The 14559-nt window shown below is 35.6% G+C and overlaps 1 protein-coding gene across 1 annotated transcript in view; it reads right to left on the bottom strand.

Moving 5' to 3' along the window:
• The window catches only part of LOC107083138 (B-cell receptor CD22-like), a 16860-nt gene extending 3388 nt beyond the window's left edge, over positions 1 to 13472 (bottom strand). The window contains exons 1-6 of the mRNA XM_015372137.1: positions 13351 to 13472; positions 12943 to 13272; positions 12599 to 12853; positions 11944 to 12205; positions 11741 to 11821; positions 9914 to 9968 (exon numbers count right to left, since the gene is read on the bottom strand). Coding sequence (XP_015227623.1) covers positions 9914 to 9968; positions 11741 to 11821; positions 11944 to 12205; positions 12599 to 12853; positions 12943 to 13272; positions 13351 to 13405 — 1038 coding nt within the window. The 5' untranslated portion in view covers positions 13406 to 13472. The remainder of the gene's footprint in view (positions 1 to 9913; positions 9969 to 11740; positions 11822 to 11943; positions 12206 to 12598; positions 12854 to 12942; positions 13273 to 13350) is intronic.
• Positions 13473 to 14559: the final 1087 nt, after the last annotated feature.

Below are 14559 nucleotides of genomic sequence, written 5' to 3'. Positions count from 1 at the left end.
CCTCTGACCACCATCAGTAGACAATGCAGGTGAAGTGTCTTGCCCAAGGACACAACGACAATGAAAGTCAGAGTCGGGGCTTGAACCGTCAACCCTTCGATTTCAGGGCAAACTCCTACATCCAACGCCACGCCAACGCCAAGAAACAAAAATAAATAATGGAGTCGTGTTTTGTCTTCTAGTACCAATAGTGGAGCAACAGGTTAGTTAAAAATAGTGTGATGCACAGATTACAAAAAACTGGTTTGATCTTTAAAATCTTGACTCTGCATCTTGGGTGTGCAAATGCTAAGAATAGCACAGGGTGATCTGCAGTCACCTGCTGCAAAAACTTGGTAGTTAAACTGCTTACGACAATGAATTTATTTCAAAACAAATTTGCTTTAAAAAACATTTTCAGGAAAATGGTATTTCCTCACAATTTTCCTGTGTAACGTCATGCTCAGGCTTGAAGTGTTTATATAAAGCATATGAAATGCCTGCAGGAGGACCTTTTATCCTGTTATGAGTCAGTCATTCTGGCTCTCACATGACAGCCATTCACCTTTAGTTTAGAATTTCCATGTCAGAACACTTTGCTCCTATTCAAAGGCCTTGCTGTGCTGCTAGATGTTCAGCAGAGGGCAGAGTGAGACAGAATTTGAATGTTAACGCAACAACGTGCAGTATCAACCAAATAACTTAAAAAATGGCTCCTGCAGCCATCTAAAAGAGTCAAATGCATTATCTGTCTGAAACACCCCAGATTGGTGTTTCAGCAAGATCACTCCACTGTCACTTTTTTAAGGTTTGTGGTGAAGTCATAATGCCATGGTAACTTAGGTTACACTGAAAGTGAAAGGTTCAATCAGGTTGTCAGATTTTAAGACCAGAAGGTGTTTCATCCCAAAGAATACAGTAGTTGCAAATAGTTCCTTCAATGCTCACCAATATAAGAACAATAAAGTATGGTGATATTGTAAATATGTTGCCAACAGCTTAAACAGACCAAAGAAAATTAGTAAAAAGATAATGTTAGTAAAGAAATGGTAACTGACAATGGTTTTCTAGTTCTCATCATTTATAAAAAAACAAACAGATAAGAATGATGATTATTTATGAAAGGTTATAGGCTTTTACAGACAAAAAAAAAACAGTAATACTGACCATAATAAGGGGTAAAAAAAAAAACAATATTTTATCTCCAGTTAAAGTTTCACAATCAGTCTATGCATGTTTACATTTTCAAAGTGCAATGTTATGTCTTCATTAAACCTGCTGTGTTTGTTTTGCCTGTAATGATTCATTTATGCTTTAAATTACCAAAACACTGACATTTTTTTTCCAAGTTTGAAGACATTTCGGTTCCCATTCAGGAAGCTTTTTAAATTTAAAATGTCAGAAAAAATGTTGAGTTCAAAGCTTTGTAGAAACTCAAACTTTATAGAGGAACTCAACGCTTATTCTGACATTTTGAATTTAAAAAGTTTTCTAGATGGGAAGCGAAATGTCTTCAAACCTGGAAAAGTTTGAAGACAGTCATGTCCAGTGGATTGTTTTTTTTTATTTTTTTGGTATGACTATGACCTGGATGACTGAGAATCTTGATAAGCATATGTATTAGATTCACCATCGAAATGAAATTAGTTTCTCTAATATTATGCGTGGGATAAAATCTGATGCTTGCAAAAGTAGTCATATCCCCATAAAACCTTTCTGCAAACCATCTGCAAGGTTACAAGGATTTAGATAAAGTACTGCATAATTCAGAATAAGCAGTTCACCTTTAACTGATTTTCTTTTTTTCTTTTTACAAAAACTTCTATGCAACTCTATTGTCATTAGTATGCAGGTATAAGTAGCTTTTTTCTCATTCTTTTTTCATATGCATCTTCATTTTTCTTTCATATTTACCAAAGCTCAGATGACGTTAAAAGTTTCTGTGAACTGCTACACTTCAAAATGACAATACTTGATGTTATTAAATTGCAAAGGTTTAGTAGCAATGCTCTTAAAAAGAAAATACATTTATTCTAAGGCTGCCTTAAGCAAACTGTTATTAATGAAATGTTTGCTTGTAGAGATTTACCTGCAAACTTCACTGTACGTCTCTCATTTATCACCCTTATGGGACTCTGTCTGCTTCAGGGTGAAGGTGACACAGTAGATGAGCGACTCTATTATCGCATGAATGGTTCTATGGAAAATATTTATGTGACTAAGAAAACATCTTTCATGTCTCGCTTTCTCTTGGCGTAAACAGATGCTTAAATGATCTGAGTATCATATATGACATTTTCCTCCTGTATTTGGGGTTGTTATCCCAGCTGATTTTGATGAGATCTGAACATATGGTAAATTATAACACACAACATAGGAAACAGCTATTTTTGTCAGTATTTTTCACTGTTATACCTGTTATAAATTTTAGAGCAGCAGATCTATTAGGTAAAATAATCTGGATTTAGTTTTTGCTAAATTCCACTACCTTATTTTTGCAGGTAACTTTTTAATTGTGCAAATCCATATATATATATATATATATATATATATATATATATATATATATATATATATATATATATATATATATATATATATATGCTTAATTTAACATACATTTTTGACAATAGTATTGGCAGGGTATGTAGTGGTTAAATATCCACACGAAATGAACAAGTCTAAATATTGTTAAAATTTGAATGACGGTAAAAAACAGTGTGGTCAACCCAGCTTTATTTCCAGTAAGAACAAACACACATCAATTTTTTTTTTTCATTCCAGAGATGTGCGAGCTCCAAGACGCCATCGCTCAGCGTCAGTTCCTATCTGCAATCCATTCAACATAATTCTAAGCATTAAACTGAATGCAGATTAAACTAAAGGGAAATTATAAACACGGTAAAGCAGTTACATAGTTATAATGTAATCATAAATATTCTATACATTAAATACTAAACATATCCAAAAGTAACAACTAAATATGAGCGTAAATTACTGAATAGAAAATTTTTTACCAACAGGGTATGTTGTGTGGTTTGTGAGGTCATCCACAGACAGTGAGAAATGTCTCAACAGCTAGAGCTATGTTGACGACATGACGACATTTCTGTCGTAAATTGCTAAGGGCACTGAAGAGGAAATGCTAGAAAGGAGGTAATTTGAGGAATCCACTTCAAATCTATTGTCCTTTTATATAACTTGAAGCATCAAATTTACATATAAATGGTAGATTGTCATGGTGTTACATTTTTTATTTAAATACAATCAAATATGCTTCACTTTAGTGAAGCATGTTGATTTTACCATTGTCAGAAAAGCTTTGGTCTTTTCATGGACAAAAATAAGAAAGAATTGATTGAAAAGACTTCAGATGTTTATTACAGATGCAGTTGCTATTTAAAACAAAAGTCTTCTTTAAGGACAAATGATAATTAAAATGTTAGCAATGAGTACATGAGTAGCTACAAATAACAATATAACAGAGTACAAATCTAATGCGAAAACCAAAGAAAGCTGCAAAAATAAAAATATTACCATTTTAATTGTGTTAAACACCCATCCATTCATCTACTGTTTGCTTAACTGAGACTGAATCGGTTACAACCTTTAACTTGTCAGTTTTGACCATTATAACTTATTGGGCAATGGATCCATTGTGCAAGAGGATATTTTTTGCTTATTTACAAAACCTTTTGTTTGCTTTTTTATGATGCATACGAAATCAATAATTTCTAGAAGTTACTTTTGCCAAAGACAGCAAGGTTTTGTACCCTCTTAGGTCAACCACAAAAAGCGAGAAATGTCTCAACAGCTAGAGCTATAATGACAACATTTCTTTCATCAGTTGCTGAAGAGGAAAAAAGTTGTCAGGTCTTAGAAATAAACCTAACAAACATATGAGGTCTTTGGTCTCAATAAACAACAGATCACTTTTTTTTATTTAGTGAAATCTTGACCATCCAAGCAGATAGTTTAACAAAGCTACATTTCATTCTATTCTATGAGGGCATTTTAAAAATTGTTTTTGATTATTTTGGGCAAAATGGATACATTTTCCTCTGTCCTTGCTGTCCAAGCTTCACTAATCCACTTAGACCTACAATTAATTATTGGAAACGGAGGGATTTTCCATGTTTTAGGTGGAAATGTAGCTTTGTTCTTCTTGGTTGTGTTGATTGAATCTTCTAGAATGTTCTGTTGTTTCCTAAGTTTTAAGACCCTTAAGGTTATTCCTAAGATTTTATATCTAACCGTTATTTTTCCCAAGAACTAAAAATGTATTTAATGAATTTTAAGACCTGATAGTTGTCCTAAGACGTGATTACTTATTTCCCAAGCCGTGAGGGTATCCTAGTATGTACACCATACACTAGATCCAAAATTCCACCTTCAGGGTCTTCTCTTTCATTACCGTTTTAGACTGGAGCAATAACCACATAACAGCAAACAAAGCCAGAATTATTCTACATCATCAGTTTGGAACAACAGACCAAGAAATTTCCACCCTTTTGCTTGAGACCAACACTGTCATGATCTTGGCGCTGATGATGACCTTGATTACTCATTTCATTCACATGCCCAGATCCACCCAGATTCTCATTACCATTCATTTGATCCACCTGCTTCAGCCTCTATTTAACCAGCGTTCAACCAGTCATCAGTGCCAGATTTTTACAGCTTTTGGTGAGAGTTCTCCAGGGTACATGAGTGCTTCTAATTGCCTGATCCTGACCTGTCCCGCCTCTGGGCCTCTGAGCCTGCATGTTCCCATTCTGATCTGTTTGCCTGACTTGTCCTCGGACTGCTGGATTCTGCCTGTGTACTGAACCTGAATCTGATTCCTGACACTGTCCTTGATTTCCCCTCGATATTTCCTCGTATCTCTGATCTCCTGGCTATGACTCCAAAGCACGTCCTCGCCCTCTGGATTATCCTGCCTTCCTTCGTCTACTCTGTTCTGATCTCCTGCCTGTCCACCAACCTCCGGGTCTTTAGCATTTGGGACTCTCTGGGCAGTTCCCATCACGTCTTGTTGGCCGGTGACTGGCTTGAACCAACCTTATACTCGGAGCTTGGACTGATCTATAAGACCAGGTTAGGGACTCACATTCTTAATCATGCTCCACCAGATAGATGTGGTCACCAACCTGTGTTCTCCCCCTGCAGAGGTTCCTACCTTAGATGCTGTTCTCTACAGTTCCATCTTAAATAAACATTTTGTCAAACCTAACTGCCTCTCCACCTTGAAAACTCGGTTCTCTTGTTCTGAGCCTGACAAACACTGACTTCAGACACAGAGAAAGCAATTTAATTTCTTGTGGCTGAACACCACGGCTCCCGTTCCCTTGCTACTACACACTCGACTTCACATAGCTCTTTTGTTTTCTGAATGTCATGACTTAAAGATGCCCCTTAAAGCTTAATATCATAAGAAGTAAAGGTGGCACCTCAAGCTTTCACAACCAGAAAAAATTATCTCTAAGGCTTGCAAAATAATCTAGTCATTTGGATCATGCATAAACCATCAACCACACGAGTCTCTGATGTGTTCTTTTCTGGGTTATGGTGGTTAGACATCTAAACATTATTGACAACAACCTGTACATTAACATCATAAAAAGACTCAGTGACCAGGAGCAGTGTTCTTTTGTCAGTGTTCAACGAGGACAGGGGCGCCCTGTCCTCGTTGGTCCTCCTGCACACCTACGGCTGGTTGGCTTATCACTGAGGACTATTTGAGCAATGGGCTGTCACTACCTCGGCGCCAGAGTGTTTGCCAGTTTTGGGTACTCTAGCCAAGCTGAGTTTCGCTGAGTCTAACTTAGTCTTTGTTTTCTGTTGAGCCTAACCTTGTTTTTTGTGTTTGCCTTTTCGGCAAGAAGCCTTCCTGCAAGCTGGATGTTTGGCCTTCTCCCCCTGGAAGGATTGTTTGAGTCTCACACTTAGCAGGGGATTAACCTCCACAAGTTCCTTTCAAGTCCTCCTGGATTACCAAGTGACAGTCTGCTCAATACCTGCTCAGGGTCAAACCAAGGCTATACCTGTCCTCCCTCCAATGAGTCTCAACCTCTGGATAAACCCACACCGATTGGATTCTGGGAAGAAAGTTTTCTCCACTAATGTGAGTCCCATTTTCTCTGTCTCTCCAAGTCATTGTTCAAGGTTCCCACGGATCCTGAACTAAGCACTGATAGTTCCCTTCCCTCTTGCAGTTCCGGTTCACCAGTACACTGTGTTTCCTGGATCCAACCCCCGCTGGTTTTATCAATAAACCTGTTCAAACCTTAACCCTGGTTCTCTGAGTGGTTTACTGCATGTGGGTCAGATCTCTTAAGAAAATCATGACAACTGTAAGTTTCTTTCCTGTTGGTTCTTTTTACCATGCCACAGAGTTCTAAAAAAATACAAACTCTCTAAGGTGGGATCCAAAGAGTACCAAGGGCAGGCCTGACTTTGTTGTGTATTAGGCATTCCTTTGCTCTCACTGTGAATCATTTTCTAATGCAAGCATTTTAAATGTTGCCTAAAATCTAAATCATAGTTTTTTATTTTATGTAAGGCTTACTTCTGACTTCTTTAAATGAACAAAAACTATAGAAAGAGATTCAAGAATTCAGTCGTCATCTTTAATGTTTAATGTCACAACAGATGAGTTTGTATAGCACGTTTGTTGGCTATTGTAGTTTTGTTTATGTGTTATTTATAGCAGGTACCCTGTACTGAATGGTCTCCATTACTCCTAGAGATTATGTTCATTAGATTAAAAAAAAATTAGAAATTAAAATACAAACATGTATGTAAACCATCCTTTTCTTGAGTTGTTTTGCCTAAAAATATACCTATCACATTTTTAGACTTTCTTATTCTCTTAGCCACTTATCTTTGGTCTAGTATTCTTCTCCATCCCTCTCATTCAGTAATGATGCTCATAGCTCCTGAGGTTGTTTCAGTGGTCACTTTAGAAAAACAGCTGCACACCCAAAACAGCACGTTAAGGATTCTGAAGAGGGCAAGGAAATGTGAGCTCTTCCCCTCCATCCTGCTCACTCTACTGGCTCTCAGTGCCCAGTTGGAAAGCAACCCAGATCTTTCTTCCCATTTTTAGTACATTCATGGCAATGTATGCCTTTGCCTTTTAGCTCTCTTCATCCGTTACACTATAACCAGATCCTGCCATACTACAAACATCCTCCTACTAAGACCCACGCAATAAGAGACACAGCTTCCTGTTTTGCTGCATCATACCAATGTAGCAGAAGTATCAAGCAACAAAGTACAAATACTTCATTATCTACTAAAGTAGAAATTTTGGCTGTCTATATTTTACTGGAGTAACAATTTTTAGACAACTTTTTACTTCTATTTCTTACATTTTTTTTGCAATTATCCCTACTTTCTACTCCTTACATTTTAAAAACAGAGCTGTTAGTTTTGTTTCATTTAAGCTCATTTTCATTATGGCTCATTTCGGTGTAAAAAAAATATATATATATATAAACCATCAAAATAATTTGTTTCATTCAGACAATGAATTTGTTTGTAGTTGGACTCGGTGCTGCCACAACTTGTTGTCTGCCACACACCAAAATAAATATTTTTTGAAGATGTTACAAAGTTAAATTTGACACTCTTACCAGTACTTATAAAACCAAGAAAAGGAAGTATAAAGAAGTGATAATCTAGAATAGTAAAAACATTTTCCTTTAATAAGGTAGTGCAGTAAAGCTTCTGTCCTTAAAATTTTTCCTGTATTACTTTTATACTTTAAGTAGTTTTAAAAATTGTACTTTTACACTGTTTAAACAGTAGGATTTATTCTTCTACTTGAGAGATAAACATTGATACTTTTGACACCTCTGCAATGGAGTAACATTCCTGTGACCCACCAAGCAAAAAGACTACAAAAGATTTAAACTCCTTCCTTTTGAGAGACAATATTTACAGTGTTTAAAGTTTCTTTATTGTTTTTTTTATCTGTTTGACAATAATCAATTGTTAGTAATGTTATTATTAGTAATAGTTGTAGTGGTAGTATTTCCAGAACCCAGCTTTTTATGTTTATGTTTAATTTCCATCCTGTCTGAGTGATCAACAGTTATTGTTTTCTTTTCATTTGTTATTTCCGTTAGATTTCCAGGGTAACAGCAGCAAGAAGTCAAATAAATGTAAAAATACAAATGAACACATTCAGACGAAAATAATTGTATGATTTGCTTTTATAGTAAATGAAATACAAAATGAACAAAAAAACACATACAAGAACATCAACTGAATGCGAGGTTTTGTGTGTTCAGCTCTGTTGAGAGCTGTGGTGCTTTAAAGTGAAAAACAAACACAGTTTGGATGCAGAAGCCTGTCACTGAACTTCTGTGGGAGAAATCAGCCAAAGTTTATGGCAGTCTGGCTGCGTTGTTTGCTTCTTTAACCATCTGCACTGGATAAAGGGAATATTCTAAGACAGATTGTTTTTTTTTCTCTCTCATTTAATGAAAGGCTGTTGCTACAGCAAACAACACCAAAGTCAAAATGGTGATAAGCAGCAACCCCTAATCTCCAAATGACATTTAATTAACATTTGCAAGCCCCTTATGACCATGAAGACGGTAAAGTGGTGGATGAGTAATTCTTTATTTACTATTCATTATAAATTCATCAACCCATTAAACACTATATATACTAACTTTTTTAAGAATTAGTGAAAACATAATAGATTGCACCGAATAAAAATGCATCAACATACATTTTTAAATTTTGCTTTCAGTATATATTAAAAATATCTTATAATAAAGTATACTATTTGTTGTGGAGAAAATTTATATATGCACAAAGTCCTGCATCTTTGTAAAACATCTTTGTGATTAATTAGAGCAGATCTGAAAATCTGATTCCAGAGACACATACCAACACATATGTGAATATAAATTACAAATATTAAATTCCAGTTACATTTTCTTTTCTTTCGTTTTTTTAGTTTTTCTTAACACTTTTTGTATTATTTTTCCATTTCCATTTTATGCATTTAAGTAAAAAAAAAAAAGGGTATGTGTTCCAGCAGTTCAACTTCCACAAGTAGGACATCCTATCTGAACGATAGTGGCTGTTGAGTTTCAACATCCTCTCAATAAACCTGATTGGGGTTTAATCTTTCACTCACTATATGACAGGTAATTTCTTGCAGACAGGTTGAATATAAGTAGCTGTACTTGTTTTTATTGTCTAAGGGGAAATCCACCAACCTGAAAAACACTTTAGCTAAGAGGTTATGTGGGTTTCTTTATTGTTTTTTTTTTTTTCATTTATAAGTGCGCTGTTCACAGTCATATCAAGAGGATGCCCTATTTGAGTGGTTTAAAAGCTGGGACCTGAAAAAGAAGCAAAATATTGTTATGATTATGTTCAACAAAAAAAAGATATACAAAATACAATTCTAAAGAACTTTACCTGCAAACTGTGCTGTAAATAACAGATTCACTTTGGTAGTCCATCTGCTCCCTACAAGTTGAACTGTGTGTTAGTGTCGGTATCACTTGTGCAACACAAAGCTTGCACTATTCATTAAAATGAATTAATTTCTCACTTGTTTGGCACTCGATTCGTTTGGAAGTCAATAGCTGCATAAATGACTTCTGTTGTTGTTTCTTCAAATATAAGATCTTCAGATTGAAAACAGTGACTTCCTCCATGCTGGATTGTAGCATCTATCCGCTAAATACAAGCATAAAGAAATATTATAAATTTGATATATAGACAAAATTCAATAAAAAATTGGCAAATAAAACAGTTAATTCCCAATAGAAAGTATTTATCTGCCTTTTATTTGGGATGACTTAGACACAGGTTTGGGTTATTTAATTTTGCTCTAGATCATCTTTACATACTGTATCTAAAAACTGCTGACTGCAATATAACCCAAAGAATCAAAAAGAAACACCTGTCTTTCCTCCTGATGTGCTGCTTCTGGTTTTTTCCTTTTGTTTTTGGTAATCCTGAAAAAGAGAAACAGAAAAAACACAGGTGCTGGTCATTAAATCAGAACATCATGAACAAATAATTTTTTGTCATTTAATTAAAAACCGGAAACTTGTATATTATATTCATTCATTGCACACAGACTGGTGTATTTTAAATGTATATTTATTAGTATGTTGACCAATATACCTGACAATTAATAAAACCCCAACTTCAGTCTCTTCAGAAAATAAGAATATTGTTAAAAGGTTAAAAGGTTAAATCTTGAAGACACCTGGTGCCACACTCTAATTAGCTTATTTTCTTAAAACAGCCATAGAAGCTGTCCAATTGTTTCTAAGTCTAGTTCAGTTGCTACACAATCATGAGGAAGACTGCTGACTTAACAGTTGCACAAACGAGGATCACTGACACCTCGCACAAGGAGGGAAAGAAACAAGAGGCCATTGCTAAAGAGGCTGGCTTTTCACAGAGTTCTGTCTCCAAGCATAATCATAGAAAGGTGAAGGGAAGAAAAATAGTGCTAGAAAAAAGTGCAAAAGTGGTTGTGATAACTGCACCCTGGTGAGGATTGTGAAACAAAACCTGTTAAAAAATAAGGGGGAGATTTCAAAAGAGTGAAATGCAGCTGAAGTCAATGATTTCAGCACCACCATGCACATCACAGCATCAGAAATCTATAACCAGGTTTAAAGACAAAAAGGACTAGACTGCTGCTGAGTTGTCTAAAGATATGTTCTCCAATGTAAATACATTTTGCATATCCTGTGAAAATCAATGTCCCAGAGTTTTCTGTGGTCCGAGCTGCAGCCTGCAGCCTGGAAGGAAGTTTTACACTACATGCTTATTGCTGCTAACCAACTTTATGGAGATGCAGGTTTTATTTTCCAACATGACTTGGCACTTGCACATACTGCTAAAGCTACCAGTACCTGGTTTAATGACCATGGTATGTTCGTTGTCAGCCAGGAAACTCACCTGACCTTAACCCCGTGGAAAGACGTACTGTGAAGAGGAAAATGCTCTACACCAGACCCAATAATAGAGATGGTGACCACTATCAGAGCAACCTGGATCCTCATAACACCTAAGCAGCGGCACATTTAATCGACTCGTCGCCACATTGATGCACTAATCCAGGCAAAAAGGGGACCCAACATAGTATTGAGCGCTGTAACATACTTTTTATGTTCATACATTTCATTTGGCCAATATCTGGAAACACTTGTTTTGCCCTAAACTTAGGTAATATTCTAGTTTGCGATTCTCATTAGTTGTCAGTAATAATCAACATAATTTAATTAAATAAACATTTTTTATCATTTTGATGAAATACATCAGTCTGTGTGTAATGAATAGATATACAAGTTCCCCCCAATAAATTAAATTGCAAAAAAAAATTGTTTAATTTTATGACCAGCACCCGTATATAGTATTTTTTTTTATTACAAAAAGAGAATATAACAAATTAATGTACATTTTTACCAAGATAACTAAATATAAATGGTAATATAATATCAAAAGCCCTCTCACTCTACAGCTTTTATGTTTTATAATCTTTTATAGAAACATTTGATCCTATAGCTAGGGTAAATGTATTGATTCCCAAGTTTGAAATATATTTAGGCTTGAGCAGGGAAAGAGCTGCAAAGGCCTATTGTATTTCGAATATTTATTTAATTTGAATTTAGAAACAAATTGTAAATTGCTTTATGTGGATGGGTAACATGAAAATAAGAAGTCATTATAGATCAATAAAAGTGAAAGCATACATGGATAAAAACCTTACCTACAAACAGCAATAATAGCAGTCATGACTAAAACAATGGCAACTGTAATGGTGACAAGTACGTCTCTCAGAAAAGTCCAGGCTGTGGAACAATAATAATTTGTCAGGTCTGCTTCAAACAGGATGTAAGACAGCAAAACATGTTGAACTTTAAAATACATTATCCAGCGACATCTTTATATAAAATAGATACCAAAGTGAAATACTCACTCTTCATCTTCAGGGTGAAAACAGTGGAGTTCTGACTTCCATGTTTGTGGGAGACGCTGCATAAATACTGGCCACTGTGTTCTGGAAACATCTCAGCCTGATGTCCAACATTCAGCAACTGACCATCAACTATTTCAAACCAACTGTAATTCCGCACAGGGGGCTGTGCATCACTGCTGCAGATCAGGATGATGCTGCCATTAGTGTCTGCTTCAGATGATGACCGGATGAGCACAGATGTGTTTTTGGGTCCATCTAATAAATAAAAAAACAGTAACAGGGAGGTGTATTCATCATTCAGCCGAACAACAGACCCATATATTGCTGCCACACTGAGCACATGCGGCCTAGCCCTCATATTCTACTTAGGCAGTAAAAAGTTGTCACGGCTGGGGACACTCAATACTTTCTTTTAAAAAAAATTTATTTTCTTAAAAGTAAAATCATCAAATCATTGGCTTGTTCACGTTTGTAAGGTTGGTTTTCATCAGCCAGTGAAAAAAAACATCACAAAAGTACACTAAAGACATATGGTTTATACTTATTCAAGGCTCTCTTTTAAAAAGTCCCCTAATCTTGTTAGCATTATTCAGAGGCAGAAAATGGGAAATTCTGCAGGTATCAGAAGTATTTTGGTTGTGAACTCACATTCAACATCAAGACGAAAGACTTCTGAAGTTGTGTCCTTTTGCAACTTAAGGGAGCAGGTGTAGTTTCCTGAATGTTTAGTCGACACATTTGTTAAATGAAGTACATGTCCTTCATTTATGCTTTCCCCATCTTTAAACCAGGAGTACGCAGATGAGGTATTGATGTCATCACAATTGTTGATGCAGGTAAGATTCACTGAATTCCCTTCTTTAAATGCTTCTCCATCAGCAGTTTCAGCTAAAATGTTCAGATCTATAAGAGTTTGAATTACATTTTACTTTTATATATCCACTTATTTGGTAAAAGTAGCATAATTTTAAAACAAAGAAAAAATAACTCACCGGTGACCTTTAAAAATATACATTTATTGGGGCATCCTTTGTTGTTGTTGTATCTGAAAAAATATTTTCCGGCATCCGAATGCTCCACTTGGTGTAATTTCATAGAGCAGTTGTGCTCCCTGTCTCCAGTGTATTCAAACTTTCCAGAGACATTTCTTGACTGATTTAAAATTAAATGAACTTTAGATAACCTCAAATGACCCCATATGAATCGCTTTTCTTCATGTCTTTTCGTATCGTTAAAAAGACAAAAAAAGAGAACAGACGAGCCTCTCACGGCACATGCAAGTTGCTGGCGGCACTCCATGTTGCACCTCTTGGAGAAAACACCTGAAAAACATCAGTTTTACATTTTTTTTTATAACATAAATTAACTGGAAAAAAACATAAAAAATTAATTGTATATACCTCCTATAAACTGAAGCAGCAGGGTCCATAGTAATGTTCTGCTTCCAGCTAACATATTTGAATGGACTCTAATCCTCAATGTTTGTTTTTTCGTTTTTTTTTTTTTTACTTGAACAGAAGCTTTAACTTCTAAACAGTGAACAGCAGGCGATGTCTTTTCTAGTTTGTGCTTTTTGATTTATCACCAATGTGCAGCTTCCTGTCACGAAAAAAGAGGTTCTCAGGTCAAAGTTACATTTCTCAGACTGTAGAAATCAGGTCACTTACATAATGCCTGCTTTAGCTCCTCATATTTGAATCGGAGATGTACGAAATCTCTATGCAGGGACTCACACTTCATGCACTGCAACCTGGTGTTCCTTTGTTGTGGTTAGAACATGGTTAGTGCAGGGTTGACACTGTGATGTTTTAATGGGTTTTGTGGAACATAACACAGCGTGCTAACAAAGTATTAGTTTTACTGCTGATGATGGGTTTGTACATTTGTTCTTAATGGACTCTACTAGTCATTTCTTAGGGGTACAGTTCTGCCTGCGGTTTAGAAGGCTGTTAAATCGTTTAGAGATTAAAAATAGAATCTAATGTTGTTCCAACCTACAAGTGTCCTTATCCACTCTGAACTCCAGGGATTTATATGAACATTCAAACCTTGTAAGTCACTCCCTACAGCTTTTTATTGATCATTAATATTTTAAGTTCTAAATATCAGAATTTATCCGAATATGCTAAATATGAGCACAGTTTCATTTTAAACTTCTAGCAGACACCCTCCCTATCCTTTCTATTTAAAGTAGATATGTCACTGTAAAAAGTTACTTTTATAACCGCAAATGTTATTAGTATATTTTTTTAGGTTTGATATTTGCACATGTGCATTATTCATATCAGTAAAACATATCATTGAGTGCATTAGACTGTATACCGTAATATAAGATATAAGACAGACGGACGGACAGACAGACATAGATATTTTGTTAATCACTCTAAAAATATTAACACCATTTTTTTACTTTTTTTTTTCTTTAACAGCTACCAGCCTACTGAAATTAAGCCCATATAGTGTACTACATCATGTGTACAGTATAGCTAAGGGATAATGGCTCAGTAAGGTTATGGCCGTGGGAAGTGGGGGTGCCGGGGGTGCTGCAGCATCTCCTAGTGGCGAGAGGGAGATTTTTTTTTATTATTTATTAAAAATACCTTGCCCAA

The sequence above is a fragment of the Cyprinodon variegatus genome, unplaced genomic scaffold, assembly GCF_000732505.1.
Source record: "Cyprinodon variegatus isolate N-32 unplaced genomic scaffold, C_variegatus-1.0 Scaffold69, whole genome shotgun sequence".
NCBI classification, from domain to species: domain Eukaryota; kingdom Metazoa; phylum Chordata; class Actinopteri; order Cyprinodontiformes; family Cyprinodontidae; genus Cyprinodon; species Cyprinodon variegatus.
The sequence above is the reverse complement of the archived record's forward strand: the minus strand, read 5'-3'. Positions and strand labels throughout refer to the sequence as shown.